The following is a 13,073-nucleotide window of genomic DNA, read 5'->3' on the forward strand; positions in this document are numbered from 1 at the left end:
GAATGGGGCAAACAAGATGTTTCTTGGTAGACTACCATATCTAGTGAAACTTGAACTAGTCATCAGCAAGGGTTATTCTGCACTTCAGAAACAGCAAAAGGCAAATACTGTCAGTCTTAGAGTTGACTAAATTTAAAGTAGCCTAATCATTGAAAAGGAACAGTGAAGGTCCTCCTGGAAAGATAGACAAGTGGCCAGATCATGGCTACAAGTCAGCTGAAGGCTTCCAAGTTGGCATAGAATTGGCACAGTCATTTCCCAAAACTGAATCACATTTGTTGAGGTTTCTTTATGATGCTTGTAGTCAGGTTAAATGATCATAATTGTCTCTGTAAACTTAGATGTATGAATACCAGTGTAGGGTCAAGGTAAGAACCCTATTATTTAGGAAATTAGAGCAGATACTGCACAAAGTCCTGAAGTGGGAAGCCAAGAACTTGTTTAATAGGTTTTCTTTGCTGTTATCCCACAATTTCTTTAGATTGTTCATAATCTCTAAGCAATTCACCTAAACACCTTTAAAACCCAAATCTTCCTGCATCCTCCAATGATGAACAAACATATGCACAATTTTGCACACTTATTAACCTTCTACTGGAGCGCTTCCCACATTAATTGCCTCAAGAAAAGAATTTGCATCACTGTTCAGAGTTGTTATTTCAGGTTAATGCCCTAGTCCACTGTTTCAGATTCAGTTTAAGATGTCAATAGATACTCAGAAAACTGTTACCCAGACCAGACAACATACGTGAGCCCTGCCTTGCCTTGGTTATTACTCCATATTTGGTGGTTTGGAGGAAGGAAATCTACAAAAAGTTCTGAACATCTTTGCTCCATTACAAAATTGATCTATCTAATCAGGTTTGTGGATGTCAGAGCTAATTAAATAAGACCAGTTTCCTCCTGGAGAACTTCCCTGTACCTAAAAGCTGATAAGCCAGCAAGAATAGAGACTGGCTAATGTCAAGATGTTCTTACTATTACTCGTTTGTGTTGAAGCAGTGTCAAAAAGGAATCAGTGTCATCAGGAATCAGGACCCTCTGTGGGTTATTTATGGGGAGGAGCTGGAGAAGAAATCAAGTCTTTTATCAGTTATGCCAATTACTCTGCTACCTGAATTAGTACACTATAGCACCGACACTTTGTCCAGTATTGTACACGCCAGTCTTGCATATTTGATAGTCTGGACAAATACTGTGTCTGAGCTACTGAACGGTGACTGAGTCTAGAAAAGATGGTATTCTTTGCATACCTGTAAAGAATGGGCTGAACAACACAGTTACATTATAGTTTACTTTCAGGTATTTGCATATGGGTAAATACATAAATGATCCCCTTTACAAGGCCTGAAGACACTATTGTAATTCTTTTTCCTTAGCTTTTTTTACTATTTGGGGTAATATTACAATGCTTATGTGTACAATTAGCAAGTGTTCTCTAACTGCCTCAGGCTCAAAGCCATGCAAAAATTTGCTGAGAGAACAGGAAATTTAACCTGTAATTTCTACACCCAAGGCTTATACACTGAACTCTAGATGGCTGCTTCTCCCTTGAGTTGCCTTTACACTGTTAACTGAGCGCTTTGCCAAACTACTGGAAAATATGAAAAGCTAAAGTAACACTGGGAAGACAGAATGGACAAAAATATTCTCTGTTTAAGGACAGTGCCGGTGCAGGAAAGATAGAAAGTATGGTTGGAGTGGTAAGGCAAGGAAAGATGGAAAAAACCCATAAATGGTGAAAATTAAAAAGACTTGAAAGAAGGTAAGAAAACTTAAACCTCAGTATTGAAGGGGGTGAGGCAGACCTGAAAACTGGAAAGACCGCATAAGGCTGAAGTGATTGAAGGTGCCGTGCTTAGCTTAGTGGACAGGCGAAAACGAGCCAGGACTGCAGATTGTTACTGCAGACGGAGCTGATCCTGCCCTCCCACTGCTTACTTCGGACATGTTAACAAAGGCTGTTCCCCACCTCAACGTAGGCTGCTGAGGTGACCCTTTCACTTCCCATTTGGCCTCTTTCCGACACAGGATGAAGAAGTGGAAGGCACCATCTAGGTCATCGACTCTCATCCATGCCACTTCTCACTGTCACATTAACATGTGATAAAACTCCACCTTAAATTTAGCTATGCTTTTGGCCCTGTGACTCCAGCTGGATGGCTATTTCAGGACAACACAGCGGGCTTCATTTTTTCATGCTAGTTCTTGTTCCACCACTACTACTTCATTTAAGTATCACTGTTCCTCTCCTGGTCTCAGGTTATATCTTTGGAGAACAACCATTTACACTCTGAACCTTCATACTCCTAGTCTAAAAAGTCTTCACTTCTTGCTTTGCATTCCCTCTTTTTCCATTCTTATGATAATCCAAGGACACTTTCTCTTGACCTTCCCCATTTTCTCAATATCCCTCTTGAATCATGTATGCAGCACCAATGAAATAGCTGTGCTCTTTAAATAATACTTCCATTAATATATTGAATACAATACATATACTAGAAATACTATTCTCCCAACTGCCTATGTGGAAAAAAAGACTAACAAGTTCCCTGGCACTTCAAAAGTCACCAGTAATACATTAGCAAGACATCAAAGGTCTTATCAGTTATTGCTTCCTCAGATGTTCACTTCCGTTCTATGACTATGATATGCAGTGTGACAGCGTTTACTTTCCCAAACCATAAAGAGTAATCCAACTTTCACGTACTTTTTATTTTCTAATCCCTCAGTCTAGATGTCAGTATTTTTTCAGTACAAGCTCATGTTCAGCAATTTCCTGGGGTGCGTTAGGGGAAGCGTGGTCGAGGGAGGTGATCCTCCCCCTCTGCTCTGCCCTGCTGAGGCCGCCCCTGGAGTGCCATGGCCGGTGCTGGGCTCCCCAGTTCGGGAGAGACGGGGAACTGCTGGGGAGGGGCCAGCGGAGGGTACCAAGATGGTGAGGGGACTGGAGCATCCCCCGTATGAGGAAAGGCTGAGAGAGCTGGGGCTGCATAGCCTGGAGAAGAGAAGGCTGAGGGGAGCTCGTCGATGCCTACAAACATCTCAAGGGCAAGTGCCAAGAGGACGGGGCCAGGCTCCTTTCAGTGGTGCCCAGTGATGGGACAAGGGGCCACGGGCACAGACTGCAGCACAAGAAGTTCTTTCTGAACATGAGGAAGAACTTATTTACCTGGAGCATGACGGAGCACTGGCACAGGCTGCCCAAAGAGGCTGTGGAGTCTCCTTCTCTGGAGACATTCAAAATCTGCCTGGATGTGACTGTGCAACCTGCTCAAGGTGAGCCTGCTCTAGCTGGGGGTTGGAGTAGATGAGCTCCAGAGGTGCCTTCCAACCCCCGCCACTCTGTGATGCTGTGTAATACCAGTGTTGAAAGTTGGCAGGCAGTGTAATGCCAGGAGCTGATTCCTTTAAAAGCCTTAATCAGTGATGATCCATCATGAGCAGTGAGTAACTATGTGGTCAAAAAACACAGGTAAAAACATTATCACATTGGTCATGATGTGATGCAATGGTGCACAGTAGCAAGAGCTGTATTGGTAAATCCAGGAGTTGCCTTTAGTTCTTCGCCATTGTAGTCTGAAATGCAATAATTACTTATTTTTTAATCTACTTAATCCATGCATTTAGTTTTTAATCTACTTAATTGTTCTCATAGCACATGTATATAATTTTAATTTCTTAACCAAAATACTGAGTAGCATAGCAGATCATATTAAAATTTGAGTATCATGGCACTTATAATATTTATCTTATAAGAGCATCATGTTAGTTTGTCGTGTCATGTAACCGAATTCAATTACACAACTTAATCTTTCAACATTTTTTCACAATTTTTCTTTCATGACTGAGTATTCTGTGGAGAGTTTTATTACTCTGCCCCAGGCTGATATTGGTCTGAAAAGCCACAGGTCTGAAATTTCTCAGGTCATTCATCCTATATTTTTTTACCTGTTTGTATATCAGTTTTCTTCAAACCACATCTCTGGAATTTTCTTACTAATCAATAACTTAACAAAAAATTGTCAGTAGGCGGGGGGTGTTTATAGCTTTTTCTTTTTTTTTTTTTTTAAAGGATTTCAGCTGTGACTTATCAAAGTCCAATGATTTTAAAATATGTAGTTCTGGCAGTTGTCTACAGCACATTTAGAATTATTGGCTGAAAAGAGTATCACCACGAATACTTTTTTTCTGGTGTGAACAACATCTGCTAGTTTTGGTAAAGAGAAAAAGTGTAAACATTTCACTTCAGCTGCATCATTGCCTTTTGCTCCATTTTATCTACTAATGAATCAAAACCGTTGTATCTTTTAATTCTTCCATGCATGAAATATACCTTCTTAATTCATGTCTTAATTCTACTGGCCATAAACATACGTGCTGCATTGCCATTTTCCTTATAGAATCTGTGTGACTTCTAGATATTAATTCCTAATTACCAGTATTGCCCTTTTTCATCCTCTCTTACTCTTCCAGTTTCTTTCACTTTTTACCAAGTTGCCTGTATCTTTTAAATTACTTTTTTTTTCAGCATAAAGCTACCCAATCTTCCTTCAAGAAAACTTGCCATTTTACATCCTGTTACTGCTCACCAGGGAAAGAGATAAGAAGGGTGATAAGAGAATGGTGAGTAAAATTCTTAGCAATGAGATAAATAACATATCTTGGTTTAATTTTTTTTCCCAATATCTTTGCTGCAGTGAGATTATTAGGTTAAAAATGCGAGATTTGGGCTTGCTTCTCATGAATAAACTGTGTGTGTGTATTTTTATGTGTGTCCTGAGGTAGGTGTGTGGGTACATGTGTGGGACTTAAAAATACACTGTTGACAGTCATTATGGAGACTTTCTCATATCTCACGAACCATCCACTGGTGGCCCATGAATCACAGGTTGAGCAACAGTGTCCTGAGGGTGACTTGATGGCCTATTGTGAAGGACAATTGGTGCTCAGGTGTAGGTTTTATACATTAGGATGCCAGTCTATAAATATTCGCAACTTTCTTTTTTTCTGTACTGAACAGCAATTTGGAAATATTTAGTGCTGGTTTTGCTTCAGAAGTGCATGTTCCTCTGTCCACTGAGTGTAACAATCAAGCTCAGCGTTCAGCTGCCTTCTTGCCAGCAATACTGGCTAGGCTGAGATCACATTCACAAACAAGTCATTCCAGTTCTTCTTGTTCAGCAATAAGCCTCTTAAATGCCCAGTGAAAGAATTCTCCACCATCAAATTGTATGCTGCCTCAACTCTTTTGACAAAGACATGATTACTTAACCTGGTTGCAATCTTTTTGTCATTAACAGAGACCAATATGCAAAACTTACCCAGTACAAAGCTGCCTCCTACCCAAACTACACCTCTTATTAATAACAGAATGAATCAATATTATTCTAAGAAAAAAAAAATTCGGCATCTTCCATTATACCTAGCTATGCATTCATTTCTATTTTCTAACTTCAAAGGAAGAACCTCTGAAAGGAACTAACTACTGATAACTTTCATTTTGGCAATAATCTCCCACATTTTCTAAAAATCATTACTCATTAGCTACCTTTCAGATTTTGGGTCTGAAAAGAAATTATACTGTCCTTCCTGCTGTAGTGTTCCCAACACAGGCTATACATCTCCAGAGTATGAGAACTCTCCATTAAATATAAACAAATCCCACTGAGCTCTCCGATTCTTTAGATGAGCCACATCTGATTTTCCTGTGCTGTCATCAGGGTCTCGTCATGATGGTGGGTACTTCTTGACAGATATTTCCAGCTGAACGGAGGTTCTCCTTCTGGCTAACAGTTAGGACCTCTCTGTTCTTGTCTGTCACCAACTGCTTAGAGTAACTCCTAATCCTTTCCCCTCCCACTCTTACTCACTGCCAGACTTCCTCTCCACTTTCTACTCTCCTCAAGCAGCTAGTTTAATTCTCTGTTAGCTACATCAACGGATATATTAGACCTGGGAACAGAATTGTATTTCCAAGGAAATTTCATGCTTCCTCTCAGGTCTGCACGTTGTAACTCCAGCTCACCGCTCAACTATTCAGCCTGGTTCCTCTGCCTTACCACATAAACAACGAGCTGGCAGAGCTGTTACCACACAGGGACTTCAGAGCTGGTTAGAGAGCGCTCAGAGACACACTCTCCACACTCTGGCCTATCCCATTCGGCTTGGTTAGGAAACCGTGTCATTCCAGCTGAGTAATCTAACTTACACTAAAACAAGCACATAAGCGCATCACATATGCCTCCTTTCTGACACTTGACACAAAAGCTTCAAGGGCAAATTCTGTGAAATTCCCGGTTGTTTCTTGCTTGTTTCTGAGCGTATTTGGTAGTGTCAACAACCTTTGGAGCATTGCTTCTCTAGCTTTCTCACATTGCCAAATATCTAAAAATATCCCTTGGACATGGTTTCCCATAGAGCAAGGTTATACCTACTAAATTTACCATTTTTTCTCAATTACTTCTAATAAGCTATCAGCAACCAGTACAGCTCAAAATTTTTGCTTTACAAAAAAAGCAGTATGTTGAAAATGGGAGGTAGGTGCCATAGGAAACACCTAGAAAAGGACAGTGGATGGGCAAACAGGAGGGGACCAGAATGGTGAAATATATGGAGCCCCTGCCATGGGAAAGCCAAGTGAGGGAATGTGTAGAGGAAAGGAATCTGGATAAAGTTGCGGATACAAAGATGCAAACATGCAAAGAGCCCTCGGTAAAAGCAGTACAAACGGCTTAGGTTGGAAAAGTCCCTTAAGATCATCATGTACAACATGCGCTGCCAAGTTCACCACGACACCATGTCTCTAAGTGCTGCGTCTACATGTCTTTTAAATACCCCTAGGGACGGCAACTCAACCCCTTTCCTGGGCAGCCTGTTCCAATGCCTGTTAACTCTTTTGATAAAGAAATTTTTCCTAATATCCAATCTAAACTTCCCTAGTGCAACTTGAGGCCATCTCCTCCTGTCCTATTGCTTGTTACTTAGGAGAAGAGCCAACCCTCAACTCACTACAACCTCCTTTCAGGTGGCTGTAGAGAGCAATAAGGTCTCCCCTCAGTCTCCTTTTCTCCAGGCTGAATAACCCCGCTTCCCTCAGCTGCTCCTCACAGGAGTTCCTCTCTAGACCCTTCCCCAGCTTCGCTGCCCTTCTCTGGACACACTCCAGCACCTCAGTGTCTTTCTTGTAGTGAGGAGCCCAAGCTGTCAAGCACGCAGACTTGACCAAGTTACAGGTATCACTGTCCTTGATCTGCCACATCTCCCACCTATCTCCTCACAGCTGGCAAAAATCAGGACCTTGTGACCTGATTCACTCCCTCAGCAACCCGCATGCAGTATTGGCTGTGCAAGAAATGCAAAGAACAGCAAAACTGAGTGGAGGGGAAGGATCACCTCCCTCATCTTGCTGGCAACATTCCTCCTAATGCAGCCCAGGATGCTGCTGGCTGCCTTTGCCGCAAGGGTGTGTTTCTGCCTTATGGTCGATCAGTGTCCACCAGGACCCTCAGGGCTCTTCCTACAAACCTTCTTTCTGGCTGATGGGTCCCTAGTATGCACTGACCAGTGTATGAGTTTATTCCTCTTCAGGTACATTTCTCTTTGTATTACACTCTTTTAGAAAGGATAAATCACTGTAAATAAAATGCTTAACCTGTATATTCAATTTGCTTTAGGTGGCTGGAATGTGGATTATCGCATTTTATCTCCTTGGCACAGTAGCAGGTGAGACACTATATCTATAAAAACTACCACTAGAAGGTGAATTCAGATGAATACATAGATGATTACTGGTATTTTCCTTTACATTGAATTCATAGTATGATTTGCAGGTCGTTGCATGACAATGTCTATTACTGTGCAAGAACTAATGCTAAATGGCTCTGCTCTATTTAAATTTTATTATTACAAATACAAGAGACTTAACTGTGCTAAAAATTCCCAGAGAAATTCAGTCATGTGTCAAGACAGTACACAAGCTCTGTCTATGTGCCTGCTCTGCACAAAGAGCCACTCAGCAACATGGTGCTTACCACAACAGACAGCGCTAAAACACAAAAGTTGAGCATAAGTGAGCAAAAACTCCATTTGATCTAGAAAAAGCTACTGTATTGAAATAAATTATCATTTTGTTCACAGTACAAGGTTACTGCATAGATATCCTTCATTCTTACGAGCAGAGACAGAATGCTTTGGAGTAGGAAGCATGCAGGAGCAATTCTAACAAGCACTTCTTCAAAGACATTTTAAAAGAAATTGAATTAATCCTTTACAAGCCTAGAAAATGGTGTCAAAAGAGTGCCTGGGTCTTTACTTGGTTTATCCTCAAATTATTTATCTCCCCTTGTGCTACCTGCTTCAGGCAGTTATCCACAAAGGAAACAAGAATAAATCTCAGCTTCAAACTTATTCGTGAATTGAAATCCTTAGTTTTCTGCTCTTCAGACTGTCACAGTCTCAAATACATCATCAAGCGTTAAGATATTCTGACACATAAACAAGTGGTTTCTTCTACTCTAGGTAAAGAAGTTTGCTACCCCAGGCTTGGCTGTTTTACAGATGACCCGCCCTGGTCTGGGGTACCAGGGAGGCTTCTGACAGGTTTGCCTGACTCTCCCGAGCACATGCACATCAGCTTCTCTCTCTACACCAGAGAAACAGGAAATAACTCACAGGTGACATTTATTTTTAATATCAAGAACTGACTAAACCTTCAAATGTCTGTTACCTTGTTAAAAGGTCTGTGCCAGTCACCACAGGCAAACAAGTCAGAACAAGAAGGTAGTTTGAAGGTACAGTAACGAGTGTACTTTGGGGTAAAGCACACTAAAAAAATGCTGTCAGTGAGCTGTAGAACACAACAGCTTTCTGGTACTTTCCTGCACAAGGATATGGGTTATGGCAGACTGCCTTTGGCGTTGTCTTAAGGTCTCCAAGGAAAGCTGAAGACACGGTCAAATCCGAGTATTCACATAGGAAAGCAAATAGTGCTGTCTGACAGGGAACCTGAGCTAGGAAGATATTGGGACTTTGAAAAATAGAAGTCTGAAGAAGACTGATTTTATGCCATTTCCAAACCCACATTCTACCCTGAAACCTGATTATTTTTACATTCTAAGCTGTCTCTCTGCACCCTGAAAATCAGACAGAAATACTCAAGTTGCTTATGCCCTGAAATACTGAGCAGAATACAATGAGGAAAAACCTGTAAGATCAGGAGCTGGGACCACATCCCTTCAGCAAATGCTTCTGAAGCTGCTAAATCCCTTTCAGGCTCCCAAACCTTGTGTCCCCTGAGCTGTACAGAGATGTTTAGGATTCTTCTAGCATGAACTATGATGCCATTACTGCTATTGCAGACATCCTGCTTGCCACACTGAGAACCCAACTCAGCCTCTCTAAGGATGAGAAGTTCTACCTGTGATAAACTTCTACAATCTGCAGAGCAGGGACTTGTGAGCCCACAAGATACATCCAGCAGCAGGTTACTCAGCACTTCTGCTGCTGATAAACCAAGTCAAAATCACCTTGCACTGCCTCCCAGCCACTAAATTTCAGTGCATCTCTGATCTAGGGCACAGCCCTTCCACACCCAAACTCCCTGACCCCACATTTGTCTAAAAACCAACAGACAGTTAGATACCATGCTCAGAGAATAAGGAAAGTATATAATTAAGCAGCCTGCAGCAATGTGGGAAGATCAGCACCCCTATTGCACCCAGTTCTTGCATGAAATTCTTTCAGTATTTCTGGAGTAGCTAATGAGGGGAAAAGGCATGGAAACATCACCTATCCAGGGGGAAAAAAAAGAAAAGAAAACAGAAAAAAAGAAGCTCTCGCTTACATGCAGAGCAGCACATTGGAGCCAAAGGTCAGGCCCGTAAAAGGGCAAGCTGAACCAGGAGATGGGAGATGTGGAGCTGGTGGCCTGCTCCATGGAGAAACTCCTCCAACTCAGGCCAACAGGCATCATGTGACACTATAGCCCTTTTAGGTTTTTTCATATGCCACATAGGGGAGTTCTTCCTGCATTAAGCAAAATAGATAGGAGCAGCAGAAACCACATGGGCACAATTTCTTTGGAAACCAAACTGAGAAAGGCGAGATACAGGGGCCCCTGAGTTCAAAAATCACAGATACTGTCCATACAAAGTAGTCTCAAGTCCTACAGAGGGGAAGACATAGCTGACTTTTTTAAAATGTTTGAAATGATGAATATATAAAACTTTTTTTTCTTTTTTTACACACAGGTGATCTCCGCGATAAAGTCCTCCACCATCCAAAACTCACATTTTTCCTCACATAGGAAAACCTCCTTCATCATTCATGGATTTGGCAGCACTGGAAAAAAAGGCTGGGTGGTAGAAATGTGCTTGGTATGAGAGCATCCTCTGATTTCCATCAGCAGTTGTAACTATAGTCTGTCAGTATCCTTTAGGTGCTAATATTCACCTTCCATTTTGCAATTCATTAAGTAGTAGCAGATGCCAGCCAAGAAGTAAACTTCACAAAAGCCAAAATGTTGCCACTCTGGAAGTTGCAGCGTAGTCAAGATTTCTTGTTCATCTCTGACATTATGTTTCTGTAAAGAGTTTCTATCCCCAAACCCTGCACATCAGATCAAATCAATAAACTGAACATAGATGTCTCCAGCCTCTACAGCAGCGTCAGATATATCCAAAAATCATAAGGGCAATTGAACTATCCGTTAGTCAAAAGGCATTCCTGAGTTGTAAAGCACAAGCTTCAGACTACAAATATTCTGGCTTACCACTGTTCAGTTCATTAAAAAATAACCCAAATAACAAACAACAAAAAAAACAACAACGCCCCACCACCCCCCCCTCAAAAAAAAAAAAAAAAAAAAAAAAAAAACCAACCAAAAAAAACCCCCGAAAACCAAACCAAAAAAAACACAATCCAAACCAACCCTTTTTGTTTGGATACAAAGTGCAATGAAAAAAAAACATTTTCAAATATGAAATGTGGAAGCTACCACAAAACCAGCAGTGTACTGTGTCAATGACAGCCTTGGCTCTGATAGATAAGCAAAATCTACTCTAGTTTCTGCTTCTTCCATGCTGGCAGGGAAAAGGACAAGCTAGAAAAAGACCACCACTGAATACTAAGTGACAGATCTGCAGCATTATTTTTGTTCATAAATCTACAAAAACTTTTGATTTGGAATACTAAATTTCCATTTTTTTCAGTTGAAAAACCCCAGCAATTCTATCTGCCTCTCCACAGTACAAGCTTATGGTGCCTACAGGAGAGAAGAGAGTCCAGGATTCAATGTGCTATTGCTTCAAGCTCCTTCTCATTCACCTTTAGCTCTTTATCATAGATTAATTTTTGTTTCTACTCGTGTTCTTTCTCAAAACTTGAGTGAGCCTTAGTCACAGAAAGCTACAATTGCAGACTTCAGTCCATGATTCTTTCAGTGGAAAAAAATCACTGATCTCTGCAAGACTGTGACCACTGCTGAAGTTACCAACACATTAGCTTTCTTTGCTGAAATAGAAACTTTCTAACTCTACTCCAAACCTTTCCAGTTTGACATGACTTTCTCAGTTTCAAAGGCACTTGGTAAATAAGTCTACTTCCCATACTGTACAGTTAAAACTACCCATGTCCCTCCAAAAACCATCACAGGCTGCATATAGAAACTACTGTGCAGTTGTGTGACTCTTCCAAATTATTTATACATGTATAGAAGTGTCTTACAATGTAAAATATTTTTATTACAGTCTTTCAAAATTGATACTTTTTGGATGAACGGTTTGTTGTATTGTTTTATTAGAAGACGCATGTTTTGGTGCAGTGCAGGCTACAGCAAAGAGTCTTGTTTAGTAAAGAATGAGAAATTCCATGATTATGTTACCTTTTAGTGCTTATTCTAATTTTAGTTGATACTCTGTTTGTTATTTTGTTTCCTTAAATACTTTATGTTTTCCCACATCAGCTGTTACTAGAAGTGGAAAATATCAACTGCATTGCTGTCGACTGGGAAGAAGGTGCAAAAGGCACCTACATCAGTGCAGTGAACAACATCCGCGTGATCGGGGCTGAGGTTGCTTATTTCATAAATACTTTACAGGTAAAAGACACAGCTTTGCCACCTACATTTCTGAAGTAGATATAATGGGGTTATGATGCTGCTGCTTTGATTTTGAACCTTGTCCATTAGGGTCATCCAGTGCTTCAGGAAGAACTGTACAATGCACGCAGTTGAGATCCAGCTAATTATATTAATTATCTACTCTGTAAGGACTTCTCACAGCCACAAAAGACGTAAATTAAGGTGATGTGGTTGGAAAGAAGTGCCAATTAATTGAAGACCAGTAGGTGGCAACATTTCCACATAATGATACAGGCAAGAAAGCATGTCAGCATACCATACCTGCTAGAAGTTAGTGTTTCAGCACAGCACCACTGAAACGAGCAGAAGCAGGATCACTTGATAATGCTATATCTGCTGTCTACAGGCATGATACACTGTCCAGTTGCCTTCTAGTCGTGAACTTCATGTTCCTGAAGGCAAGCATCCATGTTTACATGTAAAGCGCAGGACTGCTTGGTTGCAAAGTTTAAGAGTATCAGCGTTTCCCCACTGCCTTCAGAAATACTCACAAGTACTCAGACTTGCTGAAAATCAGAACCCTGCCTGACTGTAGTCTTGATCCTGGTCAGGAGCTGTTAAAGTGCTGCAAAAGAGAGTTCAGAGCCCACAAAGCAAAGTGTCAACTTCGTGAGCACCTGAGTATCAGAGAACAATTCCCCATAATCTGCTGGGGTACGGTCTACTGTTTCTACCCAGGAAAATCACATCTAGCCTCACACAGCTTATTCTTCTTTGTGTAAAAATCCCAGGTCACTTGAAGATGGGTTCAGTTTCACATTTAATATCTCTATTACTGCACCATTTGCAGCCTAGGCCTCTCTTCCATTACAAAAAATGCATATGTGATCCTTAGACTTTCTTTCCTTTTCCCCAATTTAAAAGCTTCTGGATTTTCACTTTAGGAATGGTTACCTGCATTGTAAATGTCAGTACCGCAGTAAAACATATTCAG

General features: G+C 41.0%; 1 protein-coding gene across 2 annotated transcripts in view; it reads left to right on the forward strand.

Annotated features, from left to right (window-relative positions):
- LOC308070027 (pancreatic lipase-related protein 2-like) overlaps positions 1 to 13,073 on the forward strand; it is a 182,092-nt gene that overhangs the window by 160,301 nt on the left and 8,718 nt on the right. The window contains exons 2-6 of one of the 2 annotated variants that reach the window (XM_080403272.1): positions 2,814 to 4,626; positions 7,677 to 7,725; positions 8,521 to 8,675; positions 10,251 to 10,376; positions 11,963 to 12,097. In XM_080403272.1, coding sequence (XP_080259398.1) covers positions 4,624 to 4,626; positions 7,677 to 7,725; positions 8,521 to 8,675; positions 10,251 to 10,376; positions 11,963 to 12,097 — 468 coding nt within the window. In that variant the 5' untranslated portion in view covers positions 2,814 to 4,623. The remainder of the gene's footprint in view (positions 1 to 2,813; positions 4,627 to 7,676; positions 7,726 to 8,520; positions 8,676 to 10,250; positions 10,377 to 11,962; positions 12,098 to 13,073) is intronic. The other variant, XM_080403273.1, reaches the window with a different exon arrangement.

Source organism: Falco punctatus, assembly GCF_963210335.1.
Source record: "Falco punctatus genome assembly, chromosome: 9".
Taxonomy (NCBI): domain Eukaryota; kingdom Metazoa; phylum Chordata; class Aves; order Falconiformes; family Falconidae; genus Falco; species Falco punctatus.